The 17,462-nt window shown below is 43.0% G+C and overlaps 1 protein-coding gene and 1 non-coding gene across 2 annotated transcripts in view; one reads left to right on the top strand and one right to left on the bottom strand.

The window, feature by feature from the left end:
• Positions 1-2,788: 2,788 nt before the first annotated feature.
• Positions 2,789-17,462, bottom strand: part of TEKT3 (tektin 3) — a 36,405-nt gene continuing 21,731 nt past the window's right edge. Inside the window, exons 5-8 of the mRNA XM_032280221.1 lie at positions 14,606-14,749; positions 12,085-12,307; positions 8,058-8,212; positions 2,789-3,129 (exon numbers count right to left, since the gene is read on the bottom strand). Of these exons, the coding sequence (XP_032136112.1) occupies positions 2,913-3,129; positions 8,058-8,212; positions 12,085-12,307; positions 14,606-14,749 (739 nt within the window). The 3' untranslated portion in view covers positions 2,789-2,912. The remainder of the gene's footprint in view (positions 3,130-8,057; positions 8,213-12,084; positions 12,308-14,605; positions 14,750-17,462) is intronic.
• LOC116553543 lies at positions 11,169-11,274 on the top strand. Its single transcript, XR_004269790.1, has one exon. It is a non-coding gene; the product is annotated as a U6 spliceosomal RNA (small nuclear RNA).

The raw sequence follows: 17,462 nt of genomic DNA, 5'->3' as shown, positions 1-17,462 counted from the left end.
AGAAGAGGTCTCTTTCTAGCTCCTAGCAAAATTAGCAAATGGGAAGGTCCTGTGGCAATGAGCCAGAGGCAACAAAACAGATCCTTTGACGCTGAAAGCCAAGGATCTATCTGAGCTGAGAAAGAATTCATAGCTGTTTAGAGAGAAGGATGGGAGCGTGTATGCAACCACTTCCCCATTCTGCATTCCCTGCAGATGGAACTGCAGGGAACTTTTTTTTTTTTTTGAGACGAGTCTCATTCTGTCATCCAGGTTGTGGTATGATCATTGCTCACTGCAGCCTTAACCTCCTGGGCACAAGTGATTCTCCCACCTCAACCCCTCAAGTAACTGGGACCACAGCCGTGTGCCACAACACCTAGCTAATTTATTTTAGAGAGAGCTGGAGTCTTCCCATGTTGCCCAGGCTTGTCCTGAACTCTCAGCCTCAAGCAATCCTCCTGCCTCAGCCTCCCAAAATGCTGGGATGACAGCTTGAGCCACAGCACCCGGCTTCATGTGGCACTAGCTACTGACCTCTCAGAATTCTTCTCAACTCAACCTTCCAGATAAACATTCCCAGTGGTCTAGGGCTAGCCCCCAAGGTGAATTGAGTTACCAACCCTGGTGAAGAGATCAGATATTGTTTATTTTCCCCATGAATGCATGAATACTAATCAGACCATGTATCTCAATATAGGGCTCGGATAATATCGTCAGAGCACTCTGCATAGAAGGCTGGTCTTGGCAGTTGGTAACAATGGTGAATCCAGCCCTGCTGGGGAGAGTTTCAGGGCCAGGGCTAGAAGAAGGGAGCTGCAAGGGAAGACTCCGATGACGAGCAGCAGCTTCACTTCCGCGTCTGTGCTGTGCGTTGTCAGTCCTGCATACAAAGGGAAAGAATCTGTCCCTGTTTTTGGTGCAAAACAAAAATTATAACCTAAAACCAGACCCCACACTTCAGCTATTTACAGCATGAACTCAGGACTCAACAGTGAGGTGTTTATAACAACACTCTCCAGAGACATAAATGGAAATTACTAAAATTATAGGCGACTTGGTTATTTAGGGGCAATTACACACATTTCTAAATCTGAACAACGCTTGGGTAAGTGGAAGTCTTTGACATGCCAGCAGCCCTTCTTAAAGCCACATGACATTAAGGATAGTTTGGGCCTAAATAAATAAATCCAGATCATGTGCTAGTATTTGTAGTCCAAAGAGACTTAAACAGGACCACGCTTCTTAGCCTTGGAGCTCTCAGCCTTCAGCATTGGAATATTTGCCCTCCTGGAGTAGCTGCAACATTTTAGATGAGAAACCAAATGTTTATTTGTGGAATTTAGCCTTCCCCACGGTTTACCAAAATAAGAAAACTAGCCTTTTTCTATGTCTGAATTATATTTCCTTCCCATCACAGTCTTGTAATGCCAGGAATATATACGCTTCAGTAAAAGGACTACATAAGCATATATTCCTAAAAAAAACACAGTTCATGAAAAAGAAAGATTTTACCTCAAACACATAACGAATAAGAGATGTGTCGAATTTATGTTTATTCTTACTATTGTCTAAAAGTTGTAACTACCAACATTTAGTTACTCACATTGCTAAAAATTGTAGTGGCATTTATATGCCTTTGTTTCCATTAGAAGCAAAAACAGAACAACTAACCTACAATTTGATTTCTAAAATGATATACTGAGACCACAGCACAACCCCAATACAAGCTTCTCATCTGGACGTCCACTCTTCTGGCATTCTGAGATGATTTGTGAAATTGACTAACCAAGGTCTTAAAACACTTTTAAGAAACAGAGAGAGCAGGAAATGAAGTTGGGGTTAATGGACAGTGGTTAAGGCAGAGCAAGGAGAACACAAGGATACAGAGAGAAATGCTAATAAGAGAGAGAGACACACGCAAGCGTAAGAAATAGAAAAAAAGAAGGAAAACCTTGTTCCCCTGTCAGCTCATCTTCCCATTTCAGAGCTCCCAGACCAAAAGGATTCAAAACTAGCATGCTTTCTACACCAGCTAAACGTACATTCCTGGTAGTTATATGCCTTTTTAAAAATATCAAAGAATTAGAAGAAATTATAAATAAATTATCTTGGGATACAGAAGCGCTTTCTGAGCATAATTCCAATGGCATAAATCATACAGAAAACATTTATACATTTTTACTTCTATACTTTAAAAAACCACAAACAAAATGTAAAGGTAACTAACATATAAAGAATATATGGTCAGTACATAGGACAAAGGTGTCATATATGAAGAAATACAGTGGGCGAGGTGCCTGGAGAAGTGGGACAGGGGGTGTTCAGAGACTGGGGAAACCGATGAGTATCTCTGAGCAGGGAAATGGCTTTATGAAAGCAGTGCTCACACAATGTAAGTTTGAACTGGAACAAAAAGAGATGTGCAAAACACATTATGAATTATGCATTGCGAATCACAGCCAAGCTGGCCTACCTGCTATTGTTCCAAATGCACTCTGTATTTTACTACCTTTGTTTTTGATCAAATTACCCCAATGGCCTTTCCCCTTCTCACCATGGATCCTTTAAAGCAAAACTCAAAAACCACACACTTCATGATTCCTGACTGCCTCAGAGAGAAGAATACAGTCCTCCTTTCCAGCCCACTCGGATTACACACAGAATGACAAGAATCACACCAGTTATCTTTTTTCCTTCTCTATTAGATTGATTATATTTCTTCATATCCTTCCCATAACCCAGACGCCCAGTAAATAGTAGAAAATTAGGGTTTGGATGCAAACAAAAGGCTTTCCGAGACAGGAGCTTGGTACGTTTCCATCAGCATAATCCTTTAATAAGTGACTATATTAGCACTCGGTTCAAATGCTGAGACAGTGCCCTGGCTCAGCCTTAATGTAGGGATATCAAAACCACGCCCGGTGGGGTCCCTAGCAGAAGCCGACCAGACGGAGGGTGCTGGGGTAGCTCTTGCGCATGCTCATGCATTTTTCCTGGTCAATGTACAGGGAATTGGCTTTGACGGCCAGGTCATGCTCCAGGGTGGCTTTGGTATGGACCAGTGACTGCAGGGTGTCCTCTGCATCCCTCAGGCGCTGCTGCAGGGTCTGGATGGTGTCGTCAACCTCGTGTACCTCATTAACAAGGCTGCAGAATAAGGGAATCAGCATGGTTAGATTAGCAGAAGTCACACTTCTGTAGCTTACACAACTCCAAATACATCACATCGTAACCAGTGATGTGAAGGTCACGTTTTCTTTACTTTAGGGTTTATTTATCAGCAAATGAGGGATGCATGAAATGAATAACATATGAAGAAACATAAAGAGAATGGTGACAATGAACCAATGGGAATGTAGATGTCCCAGGAGATAGAAAAGGGTTTCATAATTATAGAAAAATATCCAGAGCGTTTTAAAATCATTATACCAAGGCAACTCTATAGTTTCACAGAAATTCACAACTGGAAAACAAAGTTAGAGAGGTCACCAAGCCCAACTTCTTTGTTTTACAGACTAGGAAATAGAGCCCCGGGGTTCATGAGCTGCCCTCTCCACCGGCACAGGGCCCACTTGCATATGTAAGCTGTACCTGGTTATCCAAGAAGCTAAGAAGGAAATACAGAGCTTCAGTGGCTGTAACAAGAAACTGGGTCCCATTTCCTGGACCCATTCCCCTCTCGGCTCCTTGAGACAAAAGAGTAGAAGCAGAGATCCAGGAAGACCCATCTCATTATCTGCAGACACATCCTGGAATGTGCTTGCAACTGCTTGGACCTCAAGGCCTTCACACTCCTGCTGTCCCCTACGCTCAGAAAGCTCCTAACCCATTCTTCATCCCACTAATTTATCCCATCCTCAAATCCTAGGTGAACTAACACCTCTTCCGGCAGTCCCTCCCTTAACCCAAAAACCAGCTGCTGCCAAGTGTTGTGAGTTCCAAGAGGACCAAGCTTTTTCCAGCACTCAGGGTCTTGTGATTGTCTGCTTGCAGCATCTACTGTCCTTGCCCAGGGCTGCATCCATAGCCCCTCCTGCAAAAATACACCTGTGCAAAAAATACTTATTGGGCGAAGACCAACTTTCATGCCCTAGGTGAAGGAGGACATTTTGGGAGGTAGAGAATTGCCCAAAGGTCTGAATCCATGAGATCTACTAAGAACAAGACCCAGACCCAAGGCAAAGGAAGCCAAGGCGGGATGGAGCCAGGTGGATTCACTTCCAAGCCACTTATAGGCAGCCTAAGAAGAGGAGGGCGCTTGTAAAGGCCTCCACGCAGGCTCATCAAAGCAACAGGCCATGGGAACATATCCAAGCCTTGCAGAGCCTTTCATCTTACGAACTCTACTGTCTTCCGCTTTCCAATGGCAAGGAGGGGGAAGAATTAAAGTTTAAGTACCAAAGTTTGGTTTGGTCTGGGGACGGTAAACACAAAATCTGAGAATTCATCAGAAAGCATATTTCTTGTTATTGTTTGGGTCAAATTGAATTAAAAAAGAAAGCCTTTATAAAGATTCCAGGGTATAAAATATCACTAGCAAAGAAACAGATCTTCAGCGAGGCTGCTGCAGATGACTGGTAATGGGAATTGTGATGGTGGGTCGTTTACAATCACACGAACCCTGCCTCTTGTCTCCCACCCTCCCTGGCTTCAACAGGAACCCTGAACCCAAACATAGGACATGGAGCAGGATGATGTATGAGTCTTCACTCATTTCAGCCAAATATAAGTCTAGTGGAAATTTTATCTGGGAGGGAACGTTTGAAAGTATACACATCAAAACATCTATGCTAAAACAAAACAAAACAAAAAGAATTCAAGATACATAGAATGCAGGCAGTAAGAGTACTTGTTTTCACACTGCTGCGTGGACACAGCTAGGGAATAACACACGTCCACATCCCTCAGCGTTAATTAGAAATACACTGTTCGCCATCTTCAAGGCCCTGTTTCAGTCCCAATTTCCTTGTTCTTGGCTGATTGCAGAGAGCTGTTCTGTTGAAGCCACTCTTTCTCTTTCTTTCTTCTTTTTGTTGGGAGTTACAGAATTAAAAAACATCTTGCATTCAAATAAAATAAAGCTACCACAGTTTTGATATATATATATAAAGCTAATATATATATGTGTGTGTGTGTGTATGTGTGTATATATGTGTATATATATATATACACACACACATATACACACACATATATAAAACTAATATATATGTGTGTGTATATGTGTGTATATGTGTGTGTATATATTAGTTTTATATATATATACACATATATTTATCTATACTTGTATATATATTTATATAAATAAATATATGTGTATATATATACACTAATATATACACACACATATGTATATATACACACATATATATTAAAATAATATATGTGTGTATATATACACACACATATACACACATACACACATGTATTTTATATATATGTATGTGAATATATGTATTTTATTTATATACGCATATATACACACATATATTTGTTTTATATATATGTGTGTATATATACACACATATACACACACGCATTAGTTTTAATATATATACACATATACACACACACATATATATTAGCTTTTATATATATATAAAGATTATTTAAGTGGAGCAGAGCCTGGTCTGTCTGGCCTACCACCAAAAATGCCAAGAATGTTTAGAATCACTTTTGAAATAACCCATTTAGAATATTTTTAAATAAAAGTCAAAGTCTTGAAATGAAAACAGCAATTTTTCTCAGTCCCCACTCCCCTGAGTTTATGATCTTTATTTTTTCTAAATCTAGACCACCAAAGGGCTGCTTTCAGAACGATCCATTTAAGAAGGAAAGTAATCCCCTCCCCCAATAATAATCCTAAAGATTTTTGGCAAGGATATTTTAACAAGAAAACTTGACAGAAACAAAAGTAGGTTTTGTTCTAAAGTCAATAAAGGAGCAGAGGAAATAGACATACTATGAAGTCTGCAGGAAGTGAAAGAAAAGCAAATTCTGTTTAGCCAGGAAAAGGAAAAAAAAAAAGAGTAAAAGTCATTCAGCTCCTCAGGAGAAGCTGTGAATGCCTCATTGTTTGAAAAGTCCAAAGTCCTACTAGACCACTACTCAAAACCCATTTTAAAAGCAACGCTGTGTTTGTCTAAAGGCAGTATGAGCAATTTATTTGTTCCCATCTCTACTTCTGATGACTGCAGAGATTTCTGGAGAATGAAACATCAGCTCAGCTTCTCCTAATAGCATTTACATAAAGTCACAACTGATGATCTAATTCTATCAGGCCAAGTGCATGCGTGCTCACTGCTGGGTTTTTCTAAAGCAGAGAGGTGCCGCTAGCTGGCTGTCTAGGGGTCCATCTAGCCTCTGGAGTGGAGAGATGCTTATCCTAAATAATGAGCTGTGCGTGAAGAGGGGTTCTATAGAACCCACTTTGAGAAACATGCAGCCTGAGTGACCTCCTCTGTGGCTATGGACTAGGTAACAGCTCCACCAGGAGAAATGCAGCTCATCCTGGAAATGAAGATCATTTGCATACAACCTAACCTAAAGCATGCTTCATGGTAGTCAACACAGACAACATGCATGCTATACACATAGGGTGTTTTACAATAATGATCTCCTGTGTGACCCTCAGTTTCATCCTCTGTGTGAGAGAGAGATGAGGATGCAGCATTTACTTTGCCAGCTCTTCCAGGTGCCTGACAGGGGAATGGTAAAATCATTACATGATGTAAACATGTAACTCTGGGTGAGACAGGCAAAGATTCAAACTGCAGCTCTCTCTGACCACTAAGTGTGACCTGGGCCAAGCCACTCACCCACTCCTGCCTCAGTTTCCTCATTTGTAATATGAAGGTAATGAATGAGATCGTATAAAATGCTTAGGGCAATGCCCAGCACAGAGTCAGATTAAGAGATGATAGTAGCTACTATTATCACTGCATTGATTATCACCATCAGCATCTTAATTATTATTATTTATTGTCAGCATCAATGTTGGCCTCACAAGAACCCCCTTTCCTTCCATTTCAGGAAATCCACTGTCTCAAATCACCACTTATTTCTTTATTTTATCCCTTAGGATCAATCCTTCAAGATACGAGAATTTGATCATGGAACCAGAGCGAATGGCATCGCCCCACTGCACCAGAAAGGCTTCTGGAGTTCATGCACTGCCACTTGGCTCCTCCAGTTGCTATTAATTTGATCTGCATGGAGCGTTTTAGGACCTAAGAATAGCAATGATGAAATCCAGAAAGAAAAGGCAGACTCACAGGTATTGGGAAATTAGAAATGAAGCCAGATTGTGGCTGGGGGTGGGGAGGGAATCTCGGCCAGTCCCTCACAAGTCCATCCCAGAAGGAATCTTCAAAGTTAAAATAATAATAAAATTCATGTAGTGTTTAGTAGATAAACTGTGAGGTCAGATTCTTCCTGCTGTGTATATATAGGAGCTGCGCTCGATGAAGACCAGCTGGCTTTGATTTCTACTGAAAATGAAACACATTGAAATCAACTTAAATGAGACCCTCAGCCACAAAGACAGCAAATGAGTAGATAGGGGTCAGTGAAATTGGTACTGAAAGCCCCTTTTCTGTCGGGTCCCCCGTGCTGAGAAATACACAGAAAGTCACAAACTGCTGATTATAACATAGGAATTCTGGGAACTCCGAAGACTCCAAGGACATGCAAAAGAACCCAAAGACCACACTGGCCTCCCTGAATGAGTTAAATGCTTAATAGCACTTTTTTGGTGTGTAGCGTTGTTTTTTTGTGTGTTCCTTTTGTAAGGATTTGTGGTAAAATAAACATAACATAAAAACTTCAACCTCTCTTAAGTGCCATTAAGTCCATTCACACCGCTGGTGCAATTGTGACTGCCATCCATCGGCAGGACTGTTTCATCATCCCACACGGAAACCATCCCATTCAACAACATCTCCCCATTACTACCATTCTCACAGAAGGCTCCTACATGATGCGAGTGGGCAGAAAGCATCTTTCTAAAGAGCCCGGCGCCCCAGTTGGTCTGCTGGACCTCTGAGCGAGCCCCGAGCTGTCCCCTCCCGCCTTACCGTAGCTGAGCCATGTCTCGGCAGAGCTCGATGTTCGGCCGCCTCGTTCGCTCATCCAATCTGGTCTGAGCCACCTTCAGGAAGGCAGTCTTGTCCTTGATGGCCTTCTTGATGGATTCTATGGTCATTTCAGTCTGGAAAATCTCCTGCAGAGTCTGTGACAAAGAGAAGCAATTGCCTGAGGCTTTGGTGCAGTCCCTTCAACAACCTGCCTGTCCACTCCGTGCCTAGCACCTGCCTCGACCTCGCTGATGAAGAGGTCGCTTCACCAAGAGCCTAGATCCTTCCCAGCCCTGCCCCAGGGAACCCATGTGTCTCAATGGAGCTGGCATGCACCGGCTCTGGAGAGTGCGTGGCGCCTCTCTCCCCAACCCTAGGCTCAGTGACCTCGTTTTGGTAACTGGAAATCAGTCAGGGTGGGAATATTTCAACCACAGAAATTGGGCAAATGCTACAAATCAGGGGTTCCCTGCATGCCACCCCCAATGGCCATTGTTAATTACTGACCGGCACACATCTGTGTTTTGATAAAAGTGAGGTTTTGCTGGACACGGTGGCTCACACCTGTAATCCCAGCACTTTGGGAGGCTGAGGCGGATGGATTATGAGGTCAGGAGTTCAAGACCAGCCTGACTAACATGATGAAATCCCGTCTCTACTAAAAATATGAACATTAGCCAGGCATGGTGGTGGGTGCCTGTAGTCCAAGCTACTCAGTAGGCTAAGGCAGGAGAATCACTTGAAGCCGGGAGGTAGAGGTTACAGTAAGCCAATATGGTGTCACTGCAATGCAGCCTGGGTGATGGAGCTGGAGACTCAAAGTGACTCAAAGCCTCACTTATTTAGTTATTTATTTATTTTTGAGACTCCATCTGTGGCAGGGGGTGTGGAGGAAATCTCAACTATTTTTGAGACTACATTTCAAAATAATAAATAAATAAATAAATAAGTGAGTGAGGCTCTGAGTGGCCCTAATCTCCCTCCTCACGTCCACATGTCAGTGCATTTCTTCCCATTTTCTCTTCGTACCAACTTGAGTGTCACTTTCCTCCCCGCAGAGGATTTCCTTTGCAGCAAATCAGGCTTAAGCTTCAGGGTACCTCGCTTGCAACAGAAGAGTACTGAAGTTTTGTATTCCTGATTTTATATTCTTTTTTTCTTAAAGAGTCCACTGCCCCAAATTGCATAAACACGCATCCCTCTTTGGTTCCTCCTCCTCTTTCTCTGTAAGGAGAGTCCCTGTCCTATCCTCTGAAAAACCTCCCTTCTCCTGGCATCTTGATCTCTGCACTCCCATAGCTCCACATCCTCCCATCACTGTCCCTCTTCCTGGGTTCCTTTCCATGGCCTGGAGACACACCCAAGTATCACCAATTTTTTTTTGAAACCCCATGTTTTTACTACCACTCTCCCATCCAGTCCCAACTGAGTCCTCTGCCAAATGTATTCAACCATGGCTGTGCCCACTTCCTTTACTTCCCATCCACCCAGTCTCCTGGCGGCCCCTGGATCCTGTCTCTAACCCTAGCTGCTCTCATGAAACTTCAGTTTCAAAGCCGACATTGAGGCCTCTCTGACACCTCCCTCTCCTTGAGACCCTCACCTTGTTTTCTATGGCCAAGTGTTGTCCCGACTCCCTCCTTTCCTACCACTCCTCATTCACTTCCAGTGCAAGGCTTTGGCCTTGGGTGATGTCTCTGCAATACCCCTTTGACTCTCCAGAGACCTCATGCAATCACAGATTCAGCACGTGTGTAACCCAGGCACTCTTCAGTCTGTCACTTGAGCTTTGACCTCCTCCCAAGCTAAAAATCATTTCACTGTTTCTATCACTAAGGCCTCCTTGAGATACTATGTGCTCCATGAAACCATCTCTATCTCTTGCCATTGGAAACAACTGCTCCTTCTTGTAAACTGTGTTCATGTTTCATCTGTTTCTGAGGACTTCTTTCGGCACCTTTATGATGCAACTTCCAGTTTTCTATGTGCATGTCTTGTCTCTAAGACATGAGAAGGCTGCGTCAGTGTAGCATCCCTGTAGGAACACCCCTGAGTGCCCAGCACAGTAGCTTGAGTGTACCTGTTAGGGTTGAATGGTGCCTCTTCCCCCAAAATTCCCATGTTGAAGTACTAATCCCCAGTGCCTCGGAAGGTAGCCATATTTGGAGATAGTGTCTCTGTGGGAGTGATTAAGTTAATTGAGGTCTTTAGGGGGCCCTAATCCAATATAGCTTTGGTGTCTTTATAAGCAGAGGAAATTTGGACATGGACACATACAGAGGGAAGATGAGGTGAAGACAGAGGGAGAAAGTGGCCATCTACAAGCTGAGGAGAGAGGCCTCAGAGAAAACTACCCCTGCTGGCACCTTGATCTCAGACTTCCAACCTCCATTAATTAATTTTCTCTCTCTCCGGTGAGAAAATTAATTTCTACTGTTTAAGCCACACAGTCTGTGGTACTTTGAGTTAGGGCATCCCTAGCAAACTAACATATCAGTAAATAAAAATTTATTGAAGAAGGAACTCTGTCACAGTGGCCGTCTAAAAGGCCTTTAGAATGTCTTCTTATAATTGATAGTGTCTGATTACATTAACCTTCTCATCAACGTCTTCTGCAACCTGTATTCAACCTACTTTTCCATGTTCCTCTCCCAGGACACAAACTATCTACACCAGCCACACATCAGTCTCCTTACAGACCTCAACTCAACCTCTGATTTGCTGTCTCCAAGGCTTTCTTCAAGATGTAGCCCCACCTGGAATGTTCATTTCTCCCTCCAAATCCCAAAAACACTTTCCATATTTGTTATTTGCTAATCACAATTTGCAATATTCTATTTGTATTAATTGTTTACGAGCTTTCCCTATGCAAGCATTTCTTCTCCACAATGTAAACTTCCTAGGAACAAAAGCTACATTTGATGCTTCTCTCTGCCCTTCACAGCATGGAACACACTGTCTGGCTCAACTAATATTTGTTGCATGAAGCCGGCACCACGAGAAGGAAAGGTAAACCACTGCAGCCTGAGAAAATGTGGTTCCCTCAAGTGGGTAAAACCATCGTAGGCAACATGGCTCATGATGCAAGTTTCTTAAAAATAAGAAACAACATTGCTCGCTTCAGCAGCACATATACTAAAATTTGTACAATGCATAGAAGGTTGGCATGGGTTCTGAGCAAGGATGACATGCAATTCATGAAGCATTCCATATATTTTTTTTTTACAATAGGTAATGACAATACATGATATAGTGTCAATAGCTAGAGGAAGGATATTGAATGTTTCCAACCCAAAGAAATGATCAGTATTTGAGAGGATGGATATGCTCGCTCATTACCCTGACCTGATCGCTATACATTAAATGTATCAAAATATCACTGTCCACCCATGAATATGTACAATCATTTTTTGTCGATTAAAAAAACTATGACACAACAAACTATATGCAGCGTAATCCACACAAACCGTAAGAGCTGACTGATATTAAGGAAAGGAAGAGCTCCTTGTTTATCTTGAAACATACAAATTCTGCTGGACTCCTTCATTTTAGAATCATTGTGAAACTCCTATGCTTAGAGCACTTAAAATTTTTGAATATCAGAAACATTTTGAACTACCTAACAGTTTCCTGTATTTGGTTTTGTATTCCAGAAAAGGGGTCTGAAATAATTTAACAGAAAACATTTCTACCATATGTTCTAATAATAAATTCACTTCCTAGCTATATACAGTGATTCATTAAACTTTAATAATAATATTTTTGTTTCTATTAACAACTAAGAACCTTTCATTACACAGTGCCTTCTTTGTATTCCAAATACCAGTGGATTCCAATTCCATTTTGACACCTGGCTACCTGGCTGAAATAAATGGCACGCTTTGTGCTGTTTTAAATTTTTCTTGCTCTGTGTGGCCAGGCGGTCACGTGCCTATGGTGCTTCTCTGGGACTGGTGAGAGATTTGTGGCCCCAGAGCACCCCACTCAGTCCAGGTCAGCTACCGGCTAGCACCAGTGGTTGATTTACCTTTGCTAAGTGCATCTGAATCTTATTCTTAGCATCTGCAGTCTCAGCAATGCGATTGGTGAAACACAAGTTCACTTTGTTGAATTGATTCCACATCTCATTGGCAGTCACAACCAAGAGGTTTTCAATGTCATCTCTTAGCTTAGCGGAAGCTGCCCGTTCACTCTGGGAGCGGAGAATATTGTCATCTGTAAATTTGGCCCAGGACTCGGGCACTGAGACACTGAAAAAGAAAAGCAGAACCAGACAATGGTGACAGTGATGAATCAGCCTACAGGATCGCTAGGCAACCATTTATCCTGTGACAGAGCAACCCCCAGGTCAACGATCCTAGCTTCACTATATAAATGTAAATATCAGAGTGAAGCTTCTTTTAAACTTTTCTTAATTATTTCTTATTTTACTGCTAATCAGTTTTCTATAAATCTAAAACATAAGCCAGTTCTTCTGCCAGTTTCGGGGGGCAGAAGGATTAATGAATGACGAGAATGTGTAGGTTCATTATAAATGTGTCACACATCACGTCAATCAATAAGCGTATGACAGAATATTCAACCTCAAGGGTAATCAAAGAAGCACTAAAGAAAACAGCATAATAAGGAAATATTAGCAAGAGTAGAGAAAATGATAATTTGCAGTGCTGGCGAGTATGTTTAGAAAAAGTTTCTCTCGTATCTTACAGACGAGAATGGTGAATTGGCACAACCTTCCTGGAGGGTAAAAAGGCAAGAAGAGCCTTTCATCCAAATGTTTCCAGAAACTCCACTTCTAGAAATGTATTATAAGGAAACAATATACCCAAAGATTTATGTGTGAGGATACTCATTTCAGCAATATTTATGCTAATCCCTGAAAAATTAGAAACAACCTACATGTTCAAAAGTTTAAAACAAAAAGGTCGATTATGCTACATTCAAAAAAGTAATTCAAATACCATGCAAATTTATGTTCAAGTAAAATATTTATTTTACAAACAATGTTATTGAAAAATCAGACAGGCTATATAAACTGTATGTGTGTAATACCATTACTTAAAAATACAAATCCCTATCTATGTGTGAAAGAATATTGGAAGGACTAAAGACAAACTATGAACATTTATTTATTTTTTTTTTGAGACAGAGTCTCATTCTGTCGCGCAGGCTGGAGTACAATGGTGCAACCTCAGCCCCCTGCAACCTCTGCCTGCTGGGTTCAAGTGATTCTCCTGCCTCAGCCTCCCTAGTAGCTGGGATTACCAACACGCACCACCACACCCAGCTAACTTTTTTATTTTTAGTAGAGACAGGGCTTCACCATGTTGGCCAGACCTGTCATGAACCCCTGACCTCAAGAGATCCACCTGCCTCGGCCTTACAAAGTGCTGGGATTACAGGCGTGAACCACCATGCCCAGCCCTAAACTGTTAACATTGAGTGTCCCTGCGTGGTAGGCTTATGGATGAAATTCATTTGCTCATTGGAATAAGATATTAAATAAGACTCTTGCTGTTGACTAGAGGTTTTAACTCAGGCCCTGATGATCAAAGTGTCATCCCAGATGCTCTGTGCCCTGACATTCCACAGGAGACTGTTAAGAATTCATGCTGGAAATAGAGGAGGCCTTTTAAAGGGCTTAGTGGTCAGAATATACGGTTCCATCCCAGCCCACCTCCCACCCTCCAAAGAAGAAAAGAAGATGCTTCCTGCTCACCTCATCCAAGTAAAAGGAACCATTTAGGACAACACATACCTCACACTTGAGGTGTGAGTCTGACTCACACCTCAAGAAGTTAAAGGTCCAAGTGGGTAACTGGCACTGCGTGTCTCACGGGGAGCCGAGAGAAGGGCTGCTTTGAGGGTAAGCCACCCTGCAGGAAAGAATCCACTTGGAGGTCAATTTAGAAGTGGGAGGAGACATGAATGTGGGAAGAAGCACAGCGGACTTTCTGAGGTGATGAAAATATTCTGTATCTTGACTGTGGCTGTGGTCATATAGGCATACAAATTTGTCAAAACCCATAGAAATGTACATTTAAGCTGGGTGCATTGTATTGTATGTGAATTTCACCTCAATCAAGTTAACTTTTTTAAGGGAGTGGCTAGGAGAGACCATGGACCCTGCCCAAAATTGCATCCAGGGGCCTGGCGAAGAAACCACTGATGGGGTAAGTTGAACAAGCTGTGGTAGGAAAGGCATGGAGCTGTTTTCAGCCTGTATCCCACAGCATCCAGGGCATGCTGTGCAATGGCAATGTATGGCTTGTCTGTGTTTTTGTAGGACTTCTGCATCAAGTGGGATTATTTTCATAGTTAGAAAATATAAACAATAAATATTTCTTTACAAAAGAATTCAGGATGCAATGATCAAGGCCTGACCACAGAAAGTGCTTGCTTACTGAAGACTTGTACAAAGCTGGGTGTGTCTCTCACCTTCAGACATCTTACCATGCTTCCCGTTTCAACCTGTAAGCTGTGTCCTTTCTAAAGGGGAAAGATCTAAATGATGTCAAAATCACAGCAGTGGCGTGTGCCTGACTTACGTTGCATCGACCCTCTCCACTCCGCGGAAGTAGCTGACACCGTCTGACGTGTTGCGCAGGTGGTGGCACTTGTCATCGATCCGATAAGCCGTCTGCTTGTCACTCAGGTCCTTCTCCAGCTCGTGCTGCGATGCTCTGTTGGCTCTGTAACAGAGTCAGGAAGTGGAGCTTCACGCTCAGGTGACAATGTCCTGCAAGGACACATGAGTGCCCTTCCATGTTAGGGCCTCTCTCACTGTTCCTCTAGCCATCTCTCCTCCTTCACACAGTGTTCAATTTCTCAGTCAAAATGAGCACTCTCTGGAGATGCCCATATATCTGTGTCACTGGGACCCTAACTCCTGCCCTGTCTACACTTCTCCCTTCATAGGGTGGGATGGAAGTGGTGAGAGCAGGTGAAGATAAACAGGGGTCCAGAATCTGCAGCCCCAGCTAGGGCCCATCTTCCTAAAACACACAAACCCTTCCAGAAGGGACACGGACTCAAAGTAATCTGTCCACATCTGTGCCTTCCAGTCCTTCCTTTTCCTTTTCCTCTTCTACATCCCAGCTCTCTTTTCCTCCATTATTTAAATTCCCAAGAAATCATGAGGCCTTTACAGCCGAGCCCCCTGCCATCCATTGGCGACCTCAGTTTGCGATCATGCTGGGGCTAAGACGTTTGCCAGGAGATAAAAACCAAGGGTCAAAATTAACCTCCAGGGCAGGAATAAGAGAAAGCTTCAACAGAGATCAGGAATTGACCGTCCACCTAGGCTCACACACTCAGCAGCCACCCTGCTGGAAGGAAGAGGCCTTGGTGAGCTCTGAGACTGCACGGGCTTGCCTGTAGTGCCAGGCAGAGAGAGGACCCACAGCTCACTACCAAAGACAGGCCCTGGGGGCAGGCATGGGTGACAGGTGAGCCACACGGAATAGTTCATTCCACAAGTGATTACTGAGTGCCTCCCACATGGCAGGCTCCATTCTGCGAGCCTGGGATACATCAAGGGACAACACCAACATCTTTTCTCTAAGGAGCCAGCATGCTTCTGGGAGAAGACAGAGAACACATTCAAGGAATCAGCAACTTCTGTGGTTAGAAGAACAATGCTAAAAACGAAGCAGGAAAAGGGAGAGCAGGACTGTGGTTATGATTATAAATAGGACGGCCAGAATAGGACTTACCAAGCAACATTAAGCAAAGACATAAAAAAAAGGGGGATCAGATAATGCAGAGCCGTGATGGACATGCGAAGGAGTCAGGATTTCCTCAGAGTAAAATTGGAGGCCACTGACTTACAATTTAAAAGGTTCGTTCTGGTGCTGGGCTGAGAACAGACTGCAGGGGGCAGGAAGACCCACGAGGAGGCCCTGTAGTTACTCAGGTGAGAGATGAAGACGGTTTGGACCAAGGCGGTGGAAGTGAAGGAGGTAAGAAGTATTCAGATTCTGGATATGGTTTGAAAATAGAATCAAGAGAATCTCCTATGAGATCGAACATCAGTGAGAAAAAAAGAGCTTGAGTCATTGGAATAATGGAATTCCATCAACTAACGTGGGGAGGCTGGGGAGGGAGAAGCTAGGGGAGAAGATGGAAGTCCAGCTGACATAGTAAGCTTGCGTGTTCACTGAACATCTACATGGAATGGAGACATGAAGTAGGTTGTTGGAATTGGAAAGAGACATCTAGGCTAGAGATAAAAAGTGGGGAGCCACTGGCAGATATATAGTATTTGAAAAAGTAGGAGAGCTGAATGAGCTTGGGAATTTCTATATTCTCAGCACCTAAAAACAGTTTTGGTAGAGCGAAGCCATTCACCCAGTAAAGGTTGCGTTGAACAGAATGAGTTAATTCTAGCTGCAGCTTCCCTTCCACTTAGCCTGTGCTTTGGAGCAAATCACTTGACCTCTCAAAGCTGTTTTTCTTACCTATAAAGTGTAAATGAGAGTAGTAGCATGCAAGTGATCTGCACTTTGTGATATTCTAAGACAGTACATGTGCGAAGGATGAGAAATGAAAAAGCTCCCTTCCCTTGCCACTTCTGTGCTGAGGCTCTTGCCTCAGGTGATTATGTTGAAATTCTAGGACTAGAAGGCCTTTCTCCTTTCTGGTGTGAGACCAAGATGTCCCACAAGCTTCCTGTCTTGAGCTGAGACCCTGTTCGAGGAGGGGCTGCCTGGATGCCCTCTGACTTGGCCTCAGAGTCTACTTGGGTAGGCGTTTGAGGCGGCATCCCATCAACATGTCTTACAGCCCAAGACGGGAAGAGCCCTGGCTGCCCTGTTAGTGCCTAATGAGATTCTATTTTCAGCTGAGATCCAAGCTGAGGGTTTCACTGTTCCTTCTGAAACAAGTATAGCTGATAAACTCTCTTCTGGTCACCTGCCCTGGACAGAGTACAGTGGCCGCCACAAATCCTGAAGAAGCTATCCCAGGAAGTGAGGTAGGCATTTTGCCCACTGTGTATTAAAGGAATGCCAAATTCCTTAAAGGATTAATAACAAACATTCCAAACAGGTACATACACACACACAGAACTTTCTGCAAAGGTCTGCAACACAGGCAGTATTGAGGCAATTTGTAACGGGGATTTATATAAGATGAGGCTGTTCCACGGTAGGACAATCTAGGCCAAGAACAGTCAAGAACACAAAAGATGGACAGCAAATTTTAGACTACAAAATAAAATGCAGATTAGAAATCAGAACCAATGCTTTGAACCACACTAAACCATGTTTCTAAAATTCCTAGGGAGCAGAAACCACATACAGTCGTCCTCAACTACTCTTTTGCTTATCCTCATCAATTTCCAAATTAAAAAACCCTTCCAATCACAGCTCGAGAGAATCTCAGCATATAAACCTTGCCAACCTT

Source organism: Sapajus apella, unplaced genomic scaffold (assembly GCF_009761245.1).
Source record: "Sapajus apella isolate SASKATOON/1434 unplaced genomic scaffold, GSC_monkey_1.0 scaffold12, whole genome shotgun sequence".
NCBI classification, from domain to species: Eukaryota; Metazoa; Chordata; class Mammalia; order Primates; family Cebidae; genus Sapajus; species Sapajus apella.
This window is presented reverse-complemented; position numbering and strand designations above follow the sequence as displayed.